This window comes from Anolis sagrei, chromosome 3 (assembly GCF_037176765.1).
Source record: "Anolis sagrei isolate rAnoSag1 chromosome 3, rAnoSag1.mat, whole genome shotgun sequence".
NCBI classification, from domain to species: Eukaryota; Metazoa; Chordata; class Lepidosauria; order Squamata; family Dactyloidae; genus Anolis; species Anolis sagrei.
In genome coordinates, this window is record NC_090023.1 from 268,188,651 (window position 1) to 268,213,024 (window position 24,374).

The following is a 24,374-nucleotide window of genomic DNA, read 5'->3' on the forward strand; positions in this document are numbered from 1 at the left end:
TGAGTTCTGACCAAAGCAGAAGAGAGTCGGACTATGATTTAGCTTGATTTTGACACTTTACTCCGATGGATGCAGCCCTCAATCGGGTTGGTTTTTTCAGCTGCTGCATCACAGTGTTGGCTCATGTTCAGCTTTGTACTGGAAATTCCAGGTAAAGAGGTCTGATCAAAGCAGAATGCAGTGTGACTATGACTTGCCTCCATGCAGACACCGTCCTTCTATGGATGCAATCTAGAACTGCATTGGCTTTTTTAGCTGCTGCATCACACTGTTGACTCATGTTCAGTTTGTGGTCTATGAAGACTCCGAGATCCCTTTCACATGGGCTGTGTTCAAGCAAGGCATCACCCATTTGATTTCTGTGCATTTCATTTTTAGTTTTCTAAGATCTACAGAAACACTCGCTGGAACACCTCACAAACTCCAACACAAACTCCAACAATTACATTCACCAGCAAATACTTTTTTTGGTTTCAGAGTTGTGAAAATGGAAGTGCGCATTAGATCTGAAGGTGCATGAAACTCAAGTAAATACGGTAGCTATCATATATGGCTCTTCCCATTTTCTGAGAATGGGAAGGAGGAAAAGGAAATAATCCAACCATCCCCAAGGCACACATGCACAGCTGCACATCCCACGACCAAGATATGCCCAAAGGCCACTCTCCAAACTGGACCAGAGACGCACAACCCCCTGGGAACCTCGGCCCACGTACCTGCCCTCGATGACTGTGATGATATCATTCATCTGGATGAGCAGCTTGTCGGGCTCTTCGAAGTCTTGCAAGGCTCGCATATCCGTGGGTTGCGCCTGATGGACAGAAGAGGAAGAGAAGTGAGGAGGAGGAGGAGGGCATTGGGTCAAGATGCAAAGCTTTGCAGTCATAGATTGATACAGATATCACAACACATTCACAGAGTCCAAGTCTATCTATGATTCTGTGAACTTTGTTTGGGTGAATGGGAGTTCCTTTCCTTTCCTTTTTGGGGTCGCAAAGGCCATTGCTTTCAATTCCATTCATGAAAAGTGTGCAAACTAGTTTTTTTCGGCATGTCTCTCCACTATAAAAGGTAAAGGTTTTCCCCTGACATTAAGTCCAGTCATGTCTGACTCTAGGAGTTGGTGATCATCTCAATTTCTAAGCCGAAGAGACGGCGTTGTCCATAGACACCTCCAAGGTCATGTGACCAGCATGACTGCATGGAGTGTCATTACCTTCCTGCCGGAGCAGTACCTACTGATCTACTGACATTTGCATGTTTTTGAACTGCTAAGTTGGGAGAAGCTGGGGCTAACATCGGGAGCTTACCCCGCTCCCTGGATTCAAACCTGCAACCTTTCAATCGGCACGTTTAGCAGCTCAGCGGTTTAACCCACCTCTCCACTATAGGAAGAAAGAAATAACCCTTTCCCCTTGTAATGTGTGGCGGCATTTTGTTCTTTTGGGAAAACCTGTTTTATAAAAAGCCACAAAGTGTTTCGGTTATAAAAAGGAGTCTTTCTATTGTTATATATGATTGCAAAGACATTGAATGTTTGCCTATGGATGTAAATGCTGTAATCCGTTCTGAGTCCCTAGGGGTAAAGAGCAGAATATAAATAAAGTACTCTTTGGCAGATGAGGCTGAAGGACACGTACAACTACAACTCCCAGGATGCCAGAGCATAGTCCCATGGCAGTTAAAGTGGTGTCAAACTGCATTAATTTGGCAGTGTAGCGACCCTATCCTTTAACTTCTGTTGGTGAATGCAATGGATTCCTGGGAGTCCTAGTTTGGTGAGGCTCCAGCACTCTTTGGCAGGAGAGGCTGAAGGCCATGTAAAACTACAACTCCCAGGATGCCATAGCATGGAGCCCTGGCAATTAAAGTGGTGTCAAACTGCATTAATTTTGCAGTGTAGTAACCCTATCGCAGGGTTTTCTTGATATGGTTTATTCAGCAGTGATTAGCTATGGTCTGCTTCCGAGGCTGAGACTGTGTGACTTGCCTAAACTCACCCAATGGGTTTCTATGGCTGAGCTTGAACTTTGTTTTTCTGCACAGACCTGGCTCGACCCAAGCACAATCCCAACGTTGTCTGGAATGAGTCAGGCGTATTCCATGTTCTGTGCAAGCTTCGCCTTGGGGGAGATCGGGGGAAGCAACGTTGATGTCTTTCTGATAAACATCTCAAATGATTAAAATCCCTGACGGTAATGTTTTAATAGCAGCCGATGTTGACTCTCCCTCCCGCACGTTGCAAAAGTCAACAAACAAATGAGTAATATTCACGCCGGGATGCCGAATCTTGCAAAGAGACAACTCAAGAGTCGCGGCTTGCATTTAGACCATGGAACAGGCATGGGCAAACTTGGGCCCTCCCTCCAGGTGTTTTGGACTTCAACTCCCACAATTCCTAACAGCCGGTAGGCTGTTAGGAATTGTGGGAGTTGAAGTCCAAAACACCTGGAGGGAGGGCCCAAGTTTGCCCATGCCTGCCATTGAATGAATGCAGTTTGACACCACTTTAACTGCCATGGCTCAATGTAATGGGGGCTGTAGTTTTCCAAGGTCCACACCTTGGCAAACTACAGTCCCAACTCACCAAACTACAAATCCCACGGTTCCATAGTACTGAACCACTGGCAGCCAACATGGTTTGCATCGGGACTGTGGGTGTCAGCTGCATTAAGATCACTACTGATCGAAAGGTCATGAGTTCGAGGCCAGCCCGAGTTGGAGTGAGCTTCCGTCCATCTGTGTAGCTTGCTGTCGACCTTTGCAGCCCAAAAGACATTCGCATCTGTCAAGTAGGAAATTTAGGTACCACTTACGCAGGGAGGCTAATTTCCGACGCCATAAAAATCTCCAGCAAGCATGCAAAGAATGAGAAAGTACTTCATGGAGTGAGCTTTCGACCATCTGTGTAGCTTGCTGTCGACCTTTGCAGCCCAAAAGACAGTTGCATCTGTCAAGTAGGAAATTTAGGTAATTTACGAGGCCATAAAAATCTCCAGCAAGCATGCAAAGAATGAGAAAGTACTTCATGGAGTGAGCTTTCGACCATCTGTGTAGCTTGCTGTCGACCTTTGCAGCCCAAAAGACAGTTGCATCTGTCAAGTAGGAAATTTAAGGTAAAGGTAAAGGTAGTCCCCTGACATTAAGTCCAGTCATGTCTGACTCTGGGGTGTGGTGCTCATCTCCATTTCTAAGCCAAAGAGCCAACGTTGTCCGTAGACACCTCCAAGGTCATGTGGCCGGCATGACTGCATGGAGCGCCGTTACCTTCCCGCCGGAGTGGTACCTATTGATCTACTCACATTTGCATGTTTTCGAACTGCTAGTTTGGCAGAAGCTAGGGCTGACAGCGGAAGCTCACGCCGCTCCCCGGAATCGAACCTAGGTACCCCTAATTCACGAGGCCATAAAAATCTCCAGCAAGCATGCAAAGAATGAGGAAGTACTTCATTGGTGTCGCAAATGGACGGTGAAGCGACAGCTCCCCTGGTGGCCAGAAGACCCTCATGACAAAGCTGGAATGTTAAATAGCCACTGTGTGTCTGTCTATATATGTCGTGTGTCATTGGCATTGAATGTTTGCCATGTATATGTACATTGTAATCCGCCCTGAGTCCCCTGTGAGGTGAAAAGGGCGGAATATAAATACTGTAAATAAATAATACATAAATTGAAACTGCATTAAATTCCACAGCGTATATGCAACCCTTTGATGTCCACCTATTGTTGTGAATCAGGATTTTTCACTTCTGCTTACAGCGCAGTGGGTTAAACCACTGAGCTGCTGAACTTGCTGATCGAAAGCTCGCAGGTTCAAACCTGGGGAGCAGGGTGAGCTCCCATTGTTAGCCCCAGCTTCTGCCAACCTAACAGTTCGAAAACATGCAAATGTGAGTAGATCAATAGGTACCGCTCCAGAGGGAAGGTAACGGCGCGCCATGCAGTCATGCTAGCCACATCACCTTGGAGGCGTCTATGGACAATGCCGGCTCTCCGGCTTAGAAATGCTGAGCTGCTAAACTTGCTGTACGAAAGGTCGCAGGTTCGAATCCGGGAAGCGGCGTGAGCTCCCACTGTTAGCCCCGGCTTCTGCCAACCTAGCAGTTCGAAAGCATGCAAATGTGAGTAGATCAATAGGTATCACTCTGGCGGGAAAGAAACGGCGCTCCATGCAGTCATGCCGGCCACATGACTTTGGAGGCGTCTACGGGCAACACCGGCTCTTCGGCTTAGAAATGGAGATGATCACCAACCCCCAGAGTCGGACACGAGTGGACTTAACATCAGGGGAAAACCTTTATCTTTTACTTACATCAAAAACAAATTTAGGAATAAGTTGGATATTGCTGTGGGGATTTATTTATTCAGCTATCAGACAAAAATGTTTCGCCTTGACATTAAATCTAGTAGAGTCTGACTCAAGGGTGGTGATCATCTCCATTTCTAAGCCAAAGAGCTGGCATTGTCCATAGACACCTCCTAGGTCATTTGGCCGGCATGACTACATGGAGTGTCGTTACCTTCCCACTGAAGCGGTACCTATTGATCTACTCACATTTGCATGTTTTCGAACTGCTAGGATGGCAGAATAATAATAATAATAATCATCATCATCATCATCTTTATTTATACCCCGCCACCATCTCCCCAAAGGGGACTCGGGGCGGCCAACATGAGGCCAAACCCAAAAATAATACAGCCAAGTTAGAACGGTCTGCCTCAGGAGATCGTGCTTGCTCCATCCATGTTCAACATCTACACAAATGACCAGCCACTGCCAGAAGGGACAGAGAGATTCATCTATGCTGATGATCGTGACATCACCGCTCAAGCAGGGAGCTTTGAGATGGTAGAACAGAAGCTCTCCGAAGCTCTAGGTGCTCTTACTGCCTATTACAGGGAAAACCAGCTGATCCCTAACCCATCTAAAACACAGACATGTGCCTTTCATCTCAAGAACAGACAAGCATCCCGAGCTCTGAAGATCACCTGGGAAGGAATCCCACTGGAGCATTGCAGCGCACTCAAATACCTGGGAGTCACTCTGGACCGTGCTCTGACCAACAAGAAGCACTGTCTGAACATCAAGCAAAAAGTGGGTGCTAGAAACAATATCACATGAAAGCTGACTGGCACAACCTGGGGGTCACAACCAGATACAGTGAAGGCATCTGCCCTTGCGCTATGCTGCTGAGTATGCATGCCCAGTGTGGAACACATCTCACCTCACTAAAACAGTAGATGTGGCTCTTAATGAGACATGCCGCATTATTACGGGGTGTCTGCACTCTACATCACTGGAGAAATTGCACTGTTTAGCCGGTATCACACAACCTGACATCTGCCGGGAAGTAGCAGCCAATAGTGAAAGGACCAAGGCAGAGACATCTCCAGCTCATCCCCTGTTTGGGTATCAGCCAGCACGTCAAGGACTTCAATCAAGAAATAGTTTTCTAAGATCTACAGAGAAACTCGCTGGAACACCCCAGCAAGTGAGAGTCCAAAAGTGGCAGGCTCAAACCCAGAACCTCAATCAATGGCTGATACCAAATGAGAGACTCCCCCCTGGGCACACAGAAGACTGGGTGACTTGGAAAGCGCTGAACAGACTGCGCTCTGGCACCACGAGATGCAGAGCCAACCTGAAGAAATTGGGCTACAAAGTGGAATCCACGACATGCGAGTGCGGAGAAGAGCAAACCACTGACCACCTGCTGCAATGCACCCTGAGCCCTGCCACATGCACGATGGAGGACCTTCTTGCGGCAACACCAGAGGCACTCCAAGGGGCCAGATACTGGTCAAAGGACATTTAATCAACTACCAAGCTTGCAAACTTTGTGTTTTTTTATCTGTTTGTTTGTTTTGTTCTGTTAGAATTGTAATACAATGGTCTGGTTGCCCCTGACACGACAAATAAATAAATAAGATACAAAACAACAGAAAAATTACATCACAAAAAATACATAAAATAACAGAATAAAATAAATAGTCCAAAATAACAAAATAAAAATCAAACACAAAGAGCAGGCCAAATGCAGGAGCTGGGGCTAACAGTGGGAGCTCACCCTGTCCCGTGGAGTCAAACCACCGTCCCTCAAGTCAGCAAGTTCTGCAGCTTAGCAGTTTAACCCGCTGTGTCATCATGGCACCTTATTTATTTAGAATGCTTTCTCTTTATTTCCGAGCCTACTATGTTATACAAAACACTCAGGCAATAGTAATGGAATAATGAAGGACTTTGTCGCTTCACAATGCTGAGTGACAAAACCAGGAAAAAATAGTCTTCTGGAGGGTTCCAGGACCCAAAAAGCTTCGTTTGCATGTCACCGCTCCAAATGTGTTGACTGGCTGCCTGTGGCAATTCGACTCCTATGGCACAAGGTGGCAGTACAGAATGCACAACAAGAAATTGGCCATCTGAACATTAGGAAGAACTTCCTGACTGTGAGAGCCGTTCAGCAGTGGAACTCTCTGCCCCGGAGTGTGGTGGAGGCTCCTTCTTTGGAAGCTTTTAAGCAGAGTCTGGATGGCCATCTGTCAGGGGTGATTTGAATGCAATATTCCTGCTTCTTGGCAGGATGGGGTTGGACTGGATGGCCCATGAGGTCTCTTCCAACTCTTTGATTCTATGATTCTATGTGCAAAAAGAACAACATTCAATGTTGACATAAAGATTCTGGAGCCTTAAATCCAGGGTGGGGGAAAACAGTCGTAAATCCGTAAATCCGGAAGTGTTTGTTCTGAGACTTACGGGTTCAGGAATATAAATACCTGACTTCTGCAATCAGGTCACAACTAAGGGTGCATCTATCTACACTGTAGGATGAATGCGGTTTGACACCACTTGAACTGCCATGGTTCAATGTCTTGGGAAACTGTACATTTTAAAGCCTATTTTAGGAGTATTTATTATATTTTAATCTGTTTTACCACACTGTACTATTTGTCCAATGTGGGCTAGGCTACAGTGAGGCTACAGGTGAGGTGGATCTAGAATTGGTTAAGCGGGTGAAGCCAGAGGGTGATACTCCCCAAGGATTCCTCTTCATCCTGGAAAGAAGTGACGAGCGGAGTGCCATCAGCAGGTCCCGGTCCTGTTCAACATCTTTATTATTGACTTGGATGAAGGGCTAGAAGGCATGATCATCAAGTCTGCAGACGACACCAAATTGGGAGGGAGAGCCAAGACTCCAGAGGACAGGAGCAGGATTCAAAATGATCTTGACAGATTAGAGAGATGAATGGCCAAAACTAACACAATGAAATTCAACAGGGACAAATGCAAGAGACTCCACTTAGGCAGAAAAAACGAAATGCAAAGATACAGATTGAGGGACGATGTCTGGCTTGAGAACAGTACATGTGAAAAAGATCTTGGAGTCCTTGTGGACAACAAGTTAAACATGAGCCAACAATGTGATGTGGCGGCAAAAAAAAGCCAATGGGAATTTGGCCTGCATCAATAGGAGCAGAGTGTCTAGATCTAGGGAAGTCATGCTACCCATGCTCTATTCCGCCTTGGCTAGACTACACCTGGAATATTGTGTCCAATTCTGGGCACCACAATTGAAGAGAGATATTGACAAGCTGGAATGTGTCCAGAGGAGGGCGACTAAAATGATCAAGGGTCTGGAGAACAAACCCTATGAGGAACGGCTTAAGGAGCTGGGCATGTTTAGCCTGAAGAAGAGAAGGCTGAGAGGAGATATGATAGCCATGTATAAATATGTGAGAGGAAGCCACAGGGAGGAGGGAGCAAGCTTGTTTTCTGCTTCCCTGGAGACTAGGACGCGGAACAATGGCTTCAAACTACAAGAGAGGAGATTCCATCTAAACATGAGGAAGAACTTCCTGACTGTGAGAGCCGTTCAGCAGTGGAACTCTCTGCCCCGGAGCGTGGTGGAGGCTCCTTCTTTGGAAGCTTTTAAACAGAGGCTGGATGGCCATCTGTCAGGGGTGATTTGAATGCAATATTCCTGCTTCTTGGCAGAATGGGGTTGGACTGGATGGCCCAGGAGGTCTCTTCCAACTCTTTCATTCTATGATTCTATGAACAACAACAACAAAAAATGGATGTGGCTCGAAAATGGAACTTTGAAAAAGGAGACAAATGAGGGCTTGATTCCGACTTCCGAATTCAGACTGACAGAGTTTTGGAGCACAAAACTCCTGACCTCACGATAGTGGGAAAAAACAAAGTATGGGTCATCAATGTTGCAATCCCAGGCGACGGGAAGGTAACGGTGCTCCATACAGTCATGCTGGCCACATGACCTTGGAGGTGTCTATGGACAACGCCGGCTCTTCAGCTTAGAAATGGAGATCAGCACCAACGCCCAGAGTCAGACACGGCTGGACTTAATGTCAGGCGAAAACCTTTACTCTTTACCTGGTCTGTCCACAAGGAGACTCAAGTCGGTATCTTCTACCATGGAGCTAATATGGCTACGACTTACAAATGGACATTGGTCAAAAAGCTGTTGAAGGTGTTTGTGGTGACACTTATCCTTTCCCTATAGATGAGCTGGAGAACCTAGAGATTCCACTGTCTTGGAGGTCCTATACCCCAAATCTGCACAGAAGCGGTGAACCTACTCATCATTATTATTGTTGTTATTGTTGTTACGATGTAACCATAGTTTGGAAACTGCAAATAACTCCAGGTTTGTCATTCTCTGGCTTTGTGACATCCAAGGAAGTCCAAAGAAAGATGTAACCTTGGTTTGGACACAAGGATATCTGCTTTCAAATGCCTTTGGACACAAGGACAATGACTTTCAAATGCCACCACTATGGTTTTGCTCCCACTTCCCATGGCTAAATACCTCCAGGAGGAAGTCCCGCAAGGCCACGAAAGTTGGCCGGTCTTCCGGTTTATGCGCCCAGCACTGCAACATGACGTTGTAAATGTCCTGGGGACAGTCCTCCGGTCTGGCCAGCCGCTCGCCTTCCTTGTCGATCTTGTGCAAAATCTAGGCAGAGAAAGTGAAGTTCAGGAGGAGAAATCAAGAATGGTCTACAACAAATAATGAGGACTAGAAGCTTGATAGCAAGGCTGGCTCAAAACACATTGGGAGCAAGTAGCCACCAAAACACACACACACACACACTTTGGTTCAATACCAAAGCTCTGAACGTAGGTAAAATATCTCAGGACTTTCCAGGAAAGTGCAGAGTAAGGCCTCTTCTACACTGCCACATGCCACATTACAGAGCTGGCTTTTGCCTCGTACCTGGCTGCCGTTCAAGCCAACCCAGGGCTCCTGTCCGTAGGTGAACATCTCCCATAGCGTGACTCCAAACATCCAGGTATCACTGGCGTGCGAGAAGGTGCGGGTCTTCAGGCTCTCGGGGGCACACCTGTTCAGGTAGGAAGAGAGAAGGGGAAAGAGTAGGGTCATCACTGGGGAGTCTATGGCCAAAGCGATAGGTAGGGGAAACACAGGAGACGCTTACGGCTAGCCAAGCGGCACCTTTCCAAGATGATCCCAGGCATGGGCCAACTTCGGCCCTCCAGTTGTTTTGGACTACAACTGTCACAATTCCTAACAGTCCAAAAACACCTGGAGGGCCCAAGTGCTGCACTCCAGGAAAAGCCCTCTGACTGTAAACACCACACCATTGATTGGAAAACAATCCTTTTATTGAAGATAATTTAAAAGCAGCAAAGTAGAAAGCACTTTAAAGAAATAGGTAAATTCAATTAGGTTAGAAGATAAGCAGGAACAAAATAGTCTAGGGTGAAGTTCAGCAAAGTTCACACTTCTCTAATAAAATCCAGAAAACCAGGAAACATTAATCCCAGGCATGAGTATACAATAATAAAATCCAAGAATCAAAACCATGAAACAAGAAGTACTTAAGCATCAATCTTCCAAGCAAGGCTTCCATGAAACAAGGACGAGAACTTAACTTGATTCCAAATGATGCTTCATCCGGCTACATTTCCCGTACTTGGAACTTTTATCCCCTCGTTAAGCTATCTGAGCATTCAGTAATTGGTTTCACTTTAGTTGAGATTCCCTTATCTTTTTCTGTCGGAGCCTGGCAGAACGCTGAAGCCACTGTTTGGTATGTCTGTTTTGACTAATCTCCTTCTGTCTATTGTCAAAGGCTTTCATGGCCGGAATCACTGGGTTGTTGTAGTTTTTTTTCGGGCTATAGACCATGGCCATATAGCCCGAAAAAACCTACAACAACCTCCTCTTGTCTATCTATTTGCTCATTAATTTCTGCAGCTGGGCCAGGTGCCAAGTTGTTTTCAAGCCCCAAATCCTAGGAACTCTCTGGTAGCAATTCAGGGAGTACACCATCATCCTTCAGGGACATTCTCATGGGAAACTACACTTTCAACAGAGATTTCCTGGTCATTCTCTGCACCAATATCATTGACCAAACCATTGCCATCTTGAAACTCATTGACATCACTCCCCACATCCAAAGCACCCTGATCCTGAAATGCAATGACAGGCTGAGCTCCAACACCAAGTTGGCCCATATCTGCTCCCTCCCATCCTCTCACCAGGCAAACGGGACTTTACGGTGCTCTTGCATGACGTAATGGTCGTCGTTCTTGGGCAAGGCTCGCATGAGGCCGAAGTCGCCGATCTTGACCAGGTCGTTGGCAGCCAGGAGGATGTTGCGGGCAGCCAGGTCGCGGTGGATGAAGCGCTTGGACTCCAAGTAAGCCATGCCCTGGGCAATCTGGATGGCATACAGGCAGAGGGTGGCAATCAGGAAATGGCCCTGGTTCTTGCGAAGGCGGTCCAGGAGGGAGCCCAGTGGCGCCAGTTCCGTCACCTGAGGACACAGGAGGGGAAAGCAGTCCGCGGTCATTTGTCTACATCTTGGTTGAGAAGAGTCATAGAGTTGGAAAAGACCTTGTGGGTCACCCAGTCCAACCCCATTAATCCAAGAAGCAGGACAATAACATTCAAAGCACCCCCAAAAGATGGCCATCCAGCCTCTGTTTAAAAGCCTCCAAAGAAGGAGCCTCCTCCACACTCCGGGGCGGAGAGTTCCACTGCGGAGGGTGGTGGAGGCTTCTTTTTTGGAGGCTTTTAAACAGAGGCTGGATGTATTGTCGAAGGCTTTCATGGCTGGAATCACTGGGTTGTTGTAGGTTTTTTTCGGGCTATATGGCCATGTTCTAAAGGCATTTTCTCCTGACGTTTCGCCTGCATTTATGGCAAGCATCCTCAGAGGTAGTGAGGTCTGTCGGAACTAGGAAAAAGGGTTTATCTATCTGTGGAATGACCAGGGTGGGACAAAGGACTCTTGTCTGCTGGAGCTAGGTGTGAATGTTTCAACTGATCACCTTGATTAACATTTGATTGCCTGGCAGTGCCTGGAGCAATCTTTTGTTGAGAGGTGATTAGATGTCCTTATTTGTTTCCTCTCTGTTGTTGTGCTGTTTTAATTTTAGAGTTTATTAATACTGGTAGCCAGATTTTGTTCATTTTCATGGTTTCCTCCTTTCTGTTGACATTGTCCACAGGTTGGATGGCCATCTGTCAGGGGTGCTTTGAATGTGATTTTATGGGAATGCACTTTTATGGAACAGAATATTATCTGGAAGCTGCCCAACCAGACTGGGGCTCATGGGCACTGTGGTCCCTTCCATACTGCCATATAATCCAGATTATCAAATCCACATTAAATCCATATTATCTTTGAACTGGATTATATAAGTCTACAATGCCATAAAATCAAAGCAGGTAATCCGGATGGATATATATATATATATATATATATATATATATATATAGGTAAAGGTAGTCCCCTGACATTAAGTCCAGTCATGTTTGACTCTGGGGTGTGGTGCTCATCTCCATTTCTAAGCCGAAGAGCCAGTGTTGTCCGTAGACACCTCCAAGGTCATGTGGCTGGCATGACTGCATGGAGCGCCGTTACCTTCCCGCCGGAGCGGTACCTATTGATCTACTCACATTTGCATGTTTTCAAACTGCTAGGTTGGCAGAAGATATATATATATATATATATATATATATATATATATATATAAATAATTTATATGGCAGTGTAGAAGGGGGCGGAGTCTCCATCTTGGGAGATTTTTAAGGAGAGGCTGGATGGACATCTGTTGAGAGGGTTTGTATTTTTGACTAGCAGAAGGAGCTGGACTGGATCGCTCCGGAGTCCCTTTCAACTTATATAAGCCTATGAAATAATTCTAGAAAACTAACTAGGAGTTTTTTTCCTAGTTCCAAGAGACCTCACTACCTCTGAGGATGCTTGCCATAGATGCAGGCAAAACGTCAGGAGAGAATGCCTCTAGAACATGGCCATATAGCCCAAAAAAACCTACAACAACCCAGTGATTCCGGCCATGAAAGCCTTCGACAATACATTTAACTAGAAGTTTCTTTTGAGGACACGATATGTTCCCTCCAATGGACAATCCAAAAGCCAGAGACAAAATAGAGTCTGGAAGGCGATCTGTCTGGGGTTCTTTCATAGAATCATAGAATCAAAGAGTTGGAAGAGAACTCATGGGCCATCCAGTCCAATCCCATTCTGCCAAGAAGCAGGAATATTGCATTCAAAGCACCCCCGACAGATGGCCATCCAGCCCCTGCTTAAAAGCCTCCAAAGAAGGAGCCTCCACCACACTCCGGGGCAGAGAGTTCCACTGCTGAACGGCTCTCACAGTCAGGAAGTTCTTCCTAATGTTCAGATGGAATCTCCTCTCTTGTAGTTTGAAGCCATTGTTCCGATTGTGATTTCCTGCATGGAAGGGGGTTGGACTAGATGGTCCATGTGGTCTCTTCGAACTCTATCATTCTATAAGTCGACGAGTCATCCTCACCATCTTCATGGGGTTGGAGAGCACCACGCCATAGAGGCGGATGAGGTTGACGTGGTCCAATGAGTGCATGGCGTTGACCTCACGGATGAAGTCGTCCAGGGCTTCCGGCTGGCTCAACACGTCCGTCTTGAGGCACTTCACGGCCACGTTCAGCTGGGAAACAAAAAAACAAAAACAAGGACAGAAGCGTATTAAAATTCTGAGATGGATAAATTCACAATGGGACAAATGTCAACTATAAGATTTATCTATTGGAACAATGGTTCTCAACCTCCAGGTCCCCAGATATTTTGGCCTCCAACTCCCAGAAATCCTACCAGCTGGTAAACTGGCTGGGATTTTTGGGAGTTGTATTTATTTATTTCATATGACGGAAACAGAAGAACGGCCTGCCTCAGGGGAGCGTGCTTGCTCCATCCATGTTCAACATCTACACAAATGACCAGCCACTGCCAGAAGGGACAGAGAGTTTCATCTATGCTGATGATCGTGCCATCACCTCTCAAGCAGGGAGCTTTGAGATGGTTGAGCAGAATCTCTCCGAAGCTCTAGGTGCTCTTACTGCCTATTACAGGGAAAACCAAGTGATCCCTAACCCATCTAAAACACAGACATGTGCTTTTCATCTCAAGAACAGACAAGCATCCCGAGCTCTGAGGATTACCTGGGAAGGAATCCCACTGGAGCATTGCAGCGCACCCAAATACCTAGAAGTCACTCTGGACCGTGCTCTGACCTACAAGAAGCACTGCCTGAACATCAAGCAAAAAGTGGGCACTAGAAGCAACATCATACGAAAGCTGACTGGCACAACCTGGGGATCACAACCAGACACAGTGAAGACATCTGCCTTTGCGCTATGCTACTCTGCTGCTGAGTATGCATGCCCAGTGTGGAACACATCTCACCACGCTAAAACAATGGATGTGGCTCTTAATGAGACATGCTGCATTATCATGGGGTGTCTGCGTCGTACACCAATGGAAAAATTACACTGCTTAGCCGGTATTGCACCACCTGACATCCACCGGGAAGTAGCAGACAATAGTGAAAGGACCAAGGCAGAGACATTTATTTATTTATTTATTTATTTATTTCTTGCATTTATTGACCGCCCCTCTCAGCCCGGGGGCGACTCGGGGCGGTGCACAACAACAAAGAAGACAGTGTACAATGAGTTAGGACGATACAAACCAGACAGATACAACATAACATATACTTATACTAAAAATCCGCTTCGTCAAGTCCTGGGGTCATAGCCAAAAATCGTAGTCCTAGTTCATTCCAGTGTCGGTTCAACTACACTCAATTGAAGGCCTGCTCAAAGAGCCATGTTTTTTAGGCCCCTACGGAAGGCCATCAAGGAGGGCACCTGTCTAACTTCAGCAGGGAGAGTGTTCCACAGCCGGGGGGCCACCACCGAGAAGGCCCGCTCTCTCGTCCCCGCCAGACGTGCCTGTGAGGCAGGCGGGACCGAGAGAAGGGCCTCCCCGGATGATCTCAAGGCCCTCGTGGGCTCGTAGGCCGAGATGCGGTCTGCAAGGTATTTTGGGCCGGAACCGTTTAGGGCTTTGTAGGATAACACCAGCACCTTAAATTGGGCCCGGTAGCAGATCGGCAGCCAGTGGAGCTGGGACAGCAGAGGCGTTGTATGCTCTCTGCGTCCAGCTCCCGTTAACAACATGGCTGCCGCGCGCTGGACTAGCTGAAGCTTCCGGGCCGTCTTCAAGGGCAGCCCCACGTAGAGAGCGTTGCAGTAGTCGAGGCGGGATGTGACCAAAGCGTGTACCACCGTGGCCAAGTCAGACTTCCCAAGATACGGGCGCAGCTGGCGCACGAGCCTAAGCTGTGCAAATGCTCCCCTGGTCACAGCTGAAACCTGAGGCTCCAGGCTCAGCGATGAGTCCAGGGTCACACCCAAGCTGCGAACCTGCGCCTTCAAGGGGAGTGCGACCCCGTCCAGCACAGGCTGTAACCCTATACCCTGCTCGGCCTTGCGACTGACCAGGAGTACCTCTGTCTTGTCTGGATTTAATTTCAGTTTGTTCGCCCTCATCCAGACCATTACAGCGGCCAGGCACCGGTTCAGGACTTCGACGGCCTCCTTATGAGAGACATCTCCAGCTCATCCCCTGTTTGCGTATCAACCAGCACGTCAACGACTTAAATCTAGAAATAGTTTTCTTAGATCTACAGAGACACTTGCTGGAACACCTCAGCAAGCGAGAGTCCAAAAATGGCAGGCCCAAACCCAGCACCTGGGAGATCCTGGGAGTTGTAGTTTGGGATAGAACCGGAAATACTTGGCGGAGAAGGATAAAAGACCTTGTAGTTCCTTTGAATCTCCTTGTGGAGAGAAAAAGCATAAACTGTATTATTATTATTATTATTATTATTATTATTATTATTATTATTATTATGGCAGAGCAAGAAACACTGCTGCAAAGATCTCCTTCTGCACAAACATGTAATGACATTAAAGTTACAGTAGAGCCTCGCTTATCCAACATAAGCGGACCGGCAGGACCAAGGCTGAGACATCTCCAGCTCATCCCTTGTTTGGGTATCAGCCAGCACGTCAAGGACTTAAATCAAGACATAGTTTTCTTAAATCTACAGAGACACTCGCTGGAACACCTCAGCAAGCGAGAGTCCAAAAGTGGCAGGCCCAAACCCAGCACCTCAATCCGTGGGTGATACCAGATGAGAGACTCCCCCCTGGGCACTCAGAAGACGGGGTGACTTGGAAGGCGCTGAACTGACTGCACTCTGGCACCACGAGATGCAGAGCCAACCTCAAGAAATGGGGCCACAAAGTGGAATCCTCGACATGCGAGTGCGGAGAAGAGCAAACCACTGACCGCCTGCTGCAATGTAACCTGAGCCCTGCCACATGCACAATGGAGGACCTTCTTGCGGCAACACCAGAGGCACTCCAAGTGGTCAGATACTGGTCAAAGGACATTTAATCAACTACCAACTTTGCAAAATCTGTGGGCTTGAGAGACAGAGGAGCGTGGCCAACTTACCAGTTTACCGGAGGGAGCGCCCCACTCCCCGCGCCGCACTACTCCGAAGGAGCCGTCCCCCAGCTTTTCAAAGAGAACCAGATCCTTCTCGCTGATCAAGCAGGTCAAGGCTTGGTGCTGGCTCTCGTCCAGCAGGGGTGGAGTAGCCCTCTTGCACAGACCTCCCGGCGGGTGAGGAACAAACTCCGAGTCCGGCCGCTTCCCGCTGAACACCTGTGCGGAAGGAAAGAGACATGGGATCATACACCTGGAAGGCAGTGGATTATTTGGAAGTGCATATAATCCAGTTCAAAGCAAATAATGTGGACTATCTGCTTTGATAATCTGGATTACGTGGCAGTGTAGAAGGGGGCCCTAAGTGTATTTAAGACCTTCCTACTCCACTGTTCAGCGTCTCTTGAAATAAAGAAGTTCTTCCTAATATTTAGGTGGATTTCCTTTCCTAGGTAATTAGTAAAGGTAAAGGTAGTCCCCTGACATTAAGTCCAGTCATGTCTGACTCTGGGGTGTGGTGCTCATCTCCATTTCTAAGCCGAAGAGCCAGCGTTGTCCGTAGACACCTCCAAGGGCATGTGGCCGGCATGACAGCATGCAGCGCCGTTACCTTCCCGCCAGAGCGGTACCTATTGATCTACTCACATTTGTATGTTTTCGAACTGCTAGGGCTGACAGCAGAAGCTAGGGCTGACAGCGGAAGCTCACGACGCTCCCCGGAATTGAACCTGCGACCTTTCGATCAACAAGCTCAGCAGCTCAGTGCTTTAACCCACTGCGCCACCTTTCCTAATTTGGTGGAATTTAGGTGGAATTCCTTTCCTAATCTTTAGATGAAGGGCTAGAAGGAATGATCATCAAGTTTGCAGACGACACCAAATTTGGGAGGGAGAGCCAATACTCCAGAAGACAGGAGCAGGATTCAAAACGATCTTGACAGATTAGAGAGATGATGGACCAAAACTAACAAAATGAAGTTCAACAGGGACAAATGCAAGAGACTCCACTTTGGAACGAAAAACGAAATGCAAATATACAGAATGGGGGACAATGCCTGGCTCGAGAGCAGTACGTGTGAAAAAGATCTTGGAGTACTCGTGGACATCAAGTTAAACATGAGCCAACAATGTGATGTGGCGGCAAAAAAAGCCAATGGGATTTTGGCCTGCATCAATAGGAGCATAGTGTCTAGATCCAGGGAAGTCCTGCTCCCCATGCTCTATTCCGCTTTGGTTAGACCACACCTGGAATATTGTGTCCAATTCTGGGCACCACAATTCAAGAGAGATATTGACAAGCTGGAATGTGTCCAGAGGAGGGCAACTAAAATGATCAAGGGTCTGGAGAACAAGCCCTATGAGGAGTGGCTTAAGGAGCTGGGCATGAAGAAGAGAAGACTGAGAGGAGACATGATGAGGGCCATGTATAAATATGTGAGAGGAAGCCACAGGGAGGAGGGAACTTGTTTCCTGCTGTCCTGGAAACTACAGGACTTCAAACGACAGGAAAGGAGATTCCACCTGAACATTAGGAAGAACTTCCTGACTGTGAGAGCTGTTCAGCAGTGGAACTCTCTGCCCTGGAGTGTGGTGGAGACTCCTTCTATAGAGGCTTTTAAACAGATGGCCATCTGTCAGGGGTGATTTGAACACGATTTTACTGCTTCTTGGCAGAATGGGGTTGGACGGGATGGCCCACAAGTTGTCTTCCAACTCTAGGATTCTATGATTCGATCTGATCCCAGATTATGTTCTTATTCCAGATTATCTGGCAGTGTAGGCACATATAATCTAGTTCAAAGTAGGTAATATGGGATCAGATCCTGGGATATTTGGCAGTGGAGATCTAGCCTAAGAAGCAACAGATGGAGAACCGGGCTCCGTGCCAGCGAAGAATGCTAACTTAATATTTTCCTGATAATTGCTGGGAATTAAATTTGGTGGAGTTTAAAGAGATCACAACCAACTGCATCTATTTATTACTAGCTGCACCCGCCATGTGTTGCTGTGACCAACCTTCCCTCAATCTTTCTCTCTTTATTTCTTTCTCTCCTTCCTTCCTTCCTTCCTTCCTTCCTTCCTTCCTTCCTTCCTTCCTTCCTTCCTTCCTTCCCTCCCTCCCTCCCTCCCTCCCTCCCTCCCTCCCTCCCTCCCTCCCTTCCTCCCTTTTTTCTTTCTTCCTCTCCTTCCTTTCTTCCTTCCTTCCTTCCTTCCTTCCTTCCTTCCTTCCTTCCTTCCTTCTCTTCTTCTTTCTTTCCCCTTTCTCCCCATTCCTCCTTCTCTACCTATTCTTGGACTGCAACTTCCAGCAGTCCTTCTGATCTACCTACCTACCTACCTACGTATCTCTATCTAATCTATCTATATAAAGGATTGCTAGGAGTTGCAGTCCAGGAATAGGAAATTGGGAATATGCAGGGATTGGGATGCTCTCAATGTGGATATGCTATTGTGTGTGTGTTTTTTGTTGCTAGGGGGATTCGTTTTTGCGCATGCGCTGTAGCATCTTTTTGCTTTTTTGGCTTTTTAAGTCCCTTTTGTTGTGTTTTTCAGTGTTTTTATGAGTGATGGTCACTCGTTGGCCTGATAGGTGTGCTACGGAAACCCAATGGACCTTGGAATTAAGACAGATGCTTGTGTCTATCTGTTGGGGTTCAGCCTGCGTGTGAACCTGAACCTGATTCTCTCATTGCTGAACCTGAACCTGATTCTCTGATTGTATTTCCTGATGCTACTGAACATGCATTTTTCCCTGGTGGTAATGAAAATGTTGATTCTGAGGGCAGTGGCTGGGAAAGTGAAATTAGAAGTCCTGATAAGGATGTTTCAGAATCAAGTGGTGATAATTCTTCAGAGGAGTTAACACCTGCCTTTTTAAATGAGGATAGAAGAAGGCAGATTTGGGAAAACAGGAGTGAATCACAGAGTCTACGAAGGTCAAGCAGATTAAAGGAAAAGGAGGCTTCCAAGCCTGGAGGCGTGTCCCGAAGCAGTTTCTTTCGTTTAAAGTGTCTTCCCCCGGGGCTGTCTGGTTAGATCAAGCATTGTTTAGACTGAGGCATTACCTTGGCTGAGTTCCCGTTTCCCATGGCCTGCATTCCCAGAAGCTTCTAGTTTCCAAGTACGGTTAGTGAGATACTAACAGGTTCCTGGTTTTTATAGTATTGCTTTGGAATTTTGATCTAGTTCAGAGATATTCCTGACTGCTGTATTTTACTGTGGCTTTTTGACTTTGCATTTCCCTCTATTTTGTAACCATTTTTTCATCAATAAAAAGGATTGTTTTTCCCACAGTCAAGTGTGGTGGATTTAATCTTATGGTCTTGTTTCAACACTTGTCCCACCCTGGTCTTTCCACAGATATATAAACCCATTTTCCTAGTTCCAACAGACCTCACTACCTTTGAAGATGCTTGCCATAGATGCAGGCGAAACGTCAGGAGAGAATGCCTCTAGAACATGGACACATAACCTACAACAACCCAGTGGTTCCGGCCATGACAGCCTTCGATAATATATGACTTCAGTCGTTTCCCATCTGACAAAGTGCAATTTAACATCCACAACATATAAACATTAAAGCAGGATTAAACAAACCAGTCCATTGAAATCCCGTGGAAACACTTCCAGCCCTTAAACGCTGTTAGAATAATCAAAATACCCAGCGGCAGCCCCCTGTTTCGCTCTGAGGAACCAGCAAGACCGAGCAGATGTTGGCCTGATCAAAACCAAACTGAACAAAACCTGGCAAAAGCAGAGTTTGTTTTCAAAGGGGGGAAAAGGCTCTCCTGGGACCACTTTCTTTAAACACATGCCCAATGTACACACGCATGCGTGTAGGCACTTTCCGCTTGTTCCGGTTTTGCTCCATCTTCCAGCTCCAAGATGTTTGAGAATTAATGGTGAACGAATGCAGTTTCATAGAATCATAGAATCATAGAATCAAAGAGTTGGAAGAGACCTCATGGGCCATCCAGTCCAACCCCATTCTGCCAAGAAGCAGGAATATTGCATTCAAATCACCCCTGACAGATGGCCATCCAGCCTCTGTTTAAAAGCCTCCAAAGAAGGAGCCTCCACCACACTCCGGGGCAGAGAGTTCCACTGCTGAACGGCTCTCACAGTCAGGAAGTTCTTCCTCATGTTCAGATGGAATCTCCTCTCTTGTAGTTTGAAGCCATTGTTCCGCATCCTAGTCTCCAAGGAAGCAGAAAACAAGCTTGCTCCCTCCTCCCTGTGGCTTCCTCTCACATATTTATACATGGCTATCATATCCCCTATCAGCCTTCTCTTCTTCAGGCTAAACATGCCCAGTTCCCTAAGCCGCTCCTCATAGGGCTTGTTCTCCAGACTCTTGATCATTTGAGTCGCCTTCCTCTGGACACATTCCAGCTTGTCAATATCTCTCTTGAATTGTGGTGCCCAGAATTGGACACAGTATTCCAGGTGTGGTCTAACCAAAGCAGAATAGAGCATGGGGAGCATGACTTCCTTAGATCTAGACACTATGCTCCTATTGATGCAGGCCAAAATCCCATTGGCTTTTTTTGCTGCCACATCACATTGTTGGCTCATGTTTAACTTGTTGTCCATGAGGACTCCAAGATCTTTTTCACACGTACTGCTCTCGAGCCAGGCATTGTCCCCCATTCTGTATCTTTGCATTTCATTTTTTCTGCCAAAGTGGAGTATCTTGCATTTGTCACTGTTGAACTTCATTTTGTTAGTTTTGGCCCATCTCTCTAATCTGTCAAGATCGTTTTGAATTCTGCTCCTGTCCTCTGGACTATTGGCTATCCCTCCCAATTTGGTGTCATCTGCAAACTTGATGATCATGCCTTCTAGCCCTTCATCTAAGTTTGACATCACTCGAACTGCTGTGGCTTAATGCTATGAAATCCTGGGATTTGTAGTTTTACAAGGTCTTGAGCCTTCTACGTAGGAGAGTGCCGGGGACCTCTCCAAACTCCAAGGATGACATGGCATTGAGCTCTGGATGTTCAAGTGGTGTCAAACTGTATTCATTCTACAGTATGGATGCACATTGAGGCATGCAATGAATACACATTTAGGTTGGATCTACTCTGCTACATAATCCAGATTATCAAAGAAAATATTGCAGATTATCTGCTTTGAACTGGATGTAATATAATCCCATTCAAAGAAGATAATCTGCATTGTTTGCTTTGATGTTTGATGAAAGGGAGTTACCATTTCCCCAACAGTAAGTCTACACTGCCATATAATCCAGTTCACATCAGATAACCTGGATTTTATATGGCAGTGTAGAAGGGGCCGTACACTGCCATATACAATCTAGATTATTGCCTTTGAACTGGATTATATGAGTCTGCACTGCCATATAATCCAGTTCAAGACAGATAATCTGGATTTTATATGGCAGTGTAGAAGGGGCCTTACAATGCCATATACAATCTAGATTATCTGATTTGAACTGGATTATCTGAGTCTAAACAGCCATATAATCCAGTTCAAGGCAGATAATCTGGATTTTATATGGCAGTGTAGAAGGGGCCTTACAATGCCACATACAATCTGGATTATCTGCTTTAAACTGGATTATATGAGTCTGCACTGCCATATAATCCAGTTCACATCAAATAATCTGGATTTTACATGGCAGTGTAGAAGGGGCCTCACACTGCCATATACAATCTAGTTTATTGTCTTTGAACAGGATTATATAAATCTACACTGCAATATAATCCAGTTCACATCAAATAATCTGGATTTTATATGGCAGTGTAGAAGGGGCCTTACACTGCCATATACAATCTAGGTTATTGTCTTTGAACTCGATCAAATAATCTGGATTTTATATGGCAGTGTAGAAGGGGCCTTACAATGCCATATACAATCTGGATTGTCTGCTTTAAACTGGATTATATGAGTCTGCACTGCCATATAATCCAGTTCACATCAAATAATCTGGATTTTATATGGCAGTGTAGAAGGGGCCTTACAATGCCATATACAATCTGGATTATCTGCTTTAAACTGGATTATATGAGTCTGCACTGCCATATAATCCAGTTCACATCAAATAATCTGGATTTTATATGGCAGTGTAGAAGGGGGCCTTACAATGCCATATACAATCTGGATTATCTGCTTTAAACTGGATTATATGAGTCTGCACTGCCATATAATCCAGTTCACATCAAATAATCTGGATTTTACATGGCAGTGTAGAAGGGGCCTCACACTGCCATATACAATCTAGTTTATTGTCTTTGAACAGGATTATATAAATCTACACTGCAATATAATCCAGTTCACATCAAATAATCTGGATTTTATATGGCAGTGTAGAAGGGGCCTTACACTGCCATATACAATCTAGGTTATTGTCTTTGAACTCGATCAAATAATCTGGATTTTATATGGCAGTGTAGAAGGGGCCTTACAATGCCATATACAATCTGGATTATCTGCTTTAAACTGGATTATATGAGTCTGCACTGCCATATAATCCAGTTCACATCAAATAATCTGGATTTTATATGGCAGTGTAGAAGGGGCCTTACAATGCCATATACAATCTAGATTATCAGATTTAAACTGGATTATCTGAGTCTACACAGCCATATAATCCAGTTCAAAGCAGATAATCTGAATTTTATATGGTGGCATAGAAAGAGCCTTACACTGCCATATACATACAGTCCAGATTATTTACATTGAACTGGATTATATGAGTCTACACTGCCATATAATTCAGTTCACAGCAGATAATCTGGATTTTATATGGCGGAGTAGACGGGGCCTTACACTGCCATATACATAAAGTCTACACTGCAATATAATCCAGTTCACATCAGACAATCTGGATTTTATATGGTAGTGTCGCTGGGGCACTACACTGCCATATACATATAATCCAGATTATCTGATTTGTACTGGATTATATGTCAGTGTAGACAGGCTGGATCTACACTGCCGTATAATCCAGATTATCAAATCAGATAATCCACATAATTTGCTTTGAACTGGATTATGTGGCAGTCCAAAGCAGGTAATGTGGATTATATATGGCAGTGCAGAAGCGGCCTCATATAATCCAGTGCAAAGCAGATAGTCTGGATGATCTGCTCTGATAATCTGGATTAGATGGTTGCGTAGATCCAGTCTCTGTACATTGCTCCAAATATCAGATTGGCCTCTCAAATCCTCAGTCTCCCTCCAGCAAATGAATGAGACACAAGGCTATTGAGAAATGGGAACATGGTTTTGCAACAAGCATTATGCATCTATTGTTACTACCTATCTCACAAATATCCCAAAATCTGGGGAGATGTGGGTTGGTGGATTTGGGGCATTGCAATCCAAAGAAGTGGCCAAACTTTGTCTAGGACTTGATTCTATATGTGTTCAATGTATTGTCGAAGGCTCTCATGGCTGGGATCACTAGGTTGTTGTAGGTTTTTCGGGCTATATGGCCATGTTCTAGAAGCATTCTCTCCTGATGTTTCGCCTGCATCTATGGCAGTAGTTCTCAACCTTCCTAATGCCACAACCCCTTAATCCAGTCCCTCATGTTGTGGTGACCCCCAACCATAATATTGTTTTCGTTGCTACTTCATAACAGTCATGTTACTACTGTTATAAATCCTAATGTAAATATCTGATATGCAGGATGTATTTTCATTCACTGGACCAAACTGGGCACAAAAACCCAATACACCCAAATGTGAATGCTAGTGGGGTTGGGGGAGGATTGATTTTGTCATTTGGGAGTTGTAGTTGCTGGGATTTATAGTTCACTTATAATCAAAGAGCATTCTGAACTCTACCAGCGATGGATTTGAACCAAACTTGGCTCCCATGACCAATGGAAAACGCTGGAAGGGTTTGATGGGCATTGACCTTAACTTTGGGAGTTGTAGTTCACCTATATCCAGAGAGCACTGTGGACTCATGCAATGGTGGATCTGGACCAAACTTGGCACGGATACTCAATATGCCCAAATGTGAACACTGGTGGAGTCTGGGGAAAATAGACCTTGACATTTGGGAGTTGTAGTTGCTGGGATTTATAGTTCATTACGATCAAAGAACATTCTGAACTCCACCAACGATAGAATTGGCTCAAACTCCCCACATGGAATCCCCATGACCATCAGAAAATACTGTGTTTTCTGATGGTCTTTGGCGACCCCTCTGACACCCCCTCGCGACCCCCTCAGGGGTCCCGACCCCCAGGGTGAGAAACACTGCTATAAGTGTTAAACGTATTGTCGAAGGATTTCATGGCTGGGATCACTGGGTTGTTGTAGGTTTTTCGGCCCATATGGCTATGTCCTAGAAGCATTCTCTCCTGACGTTTCGCCTGCATCTATGGCAAGCATCCTCAGAGGTTGTGAGGTCTATATCTGTAAGTGCTGCCAGAAGAGGGTGCTAGTAGGATGAGAACAACACACACACACACACACATATATTCACTTCCCTCTGGCTAATAAGCTTTCAGAGCTAGGGACAGGAAGGCAGTTAATTGCTTTG

General features: G+C 45.8%; 1 protein-coding gene across 5 annotated transcripts in view; it reads right to left on the reverse strand.

Annotated features, from left to right (window-relative positions):
• Positions 1-24,374, reverse strand: part of TNK2 (tyrosine kinase non receptor 2) — a 214,517-nt gene that overhangs the window by 69,429 nt on the left and 120,714 nt on the right. For all 5 annotated transcript variants that reach the window (XM_060767285.2, XM_060767286.2, XM_060767281.2 and 2 more), the window contains exons 4-9: positions 15,862-16,074; positions 12,833-12,985; positions 10,526-10,803; positions 9,237-9,363; positions 8,829-8,975; positions 717-811 (exon numbers count right to left, since the gene is read on the reverse strand). In XM_060767285.2, the coding sequence (XP_060623268.1) occupies positions 717-811; positions 8,829-8,975; positions 9,237-9,363; positions 10,526-10,803; positions 12,833-12,985; positions 15,862-16,074 (1,013 nt within the window). The remainder of the gene's footprint in view (positions 1-716; positions 812-8,828; positions 8,976-9,236; positions 9,364-10,525; positions 10,804-12,832; positions 12,986-15,861; positions 16,075-24,374) is intronic.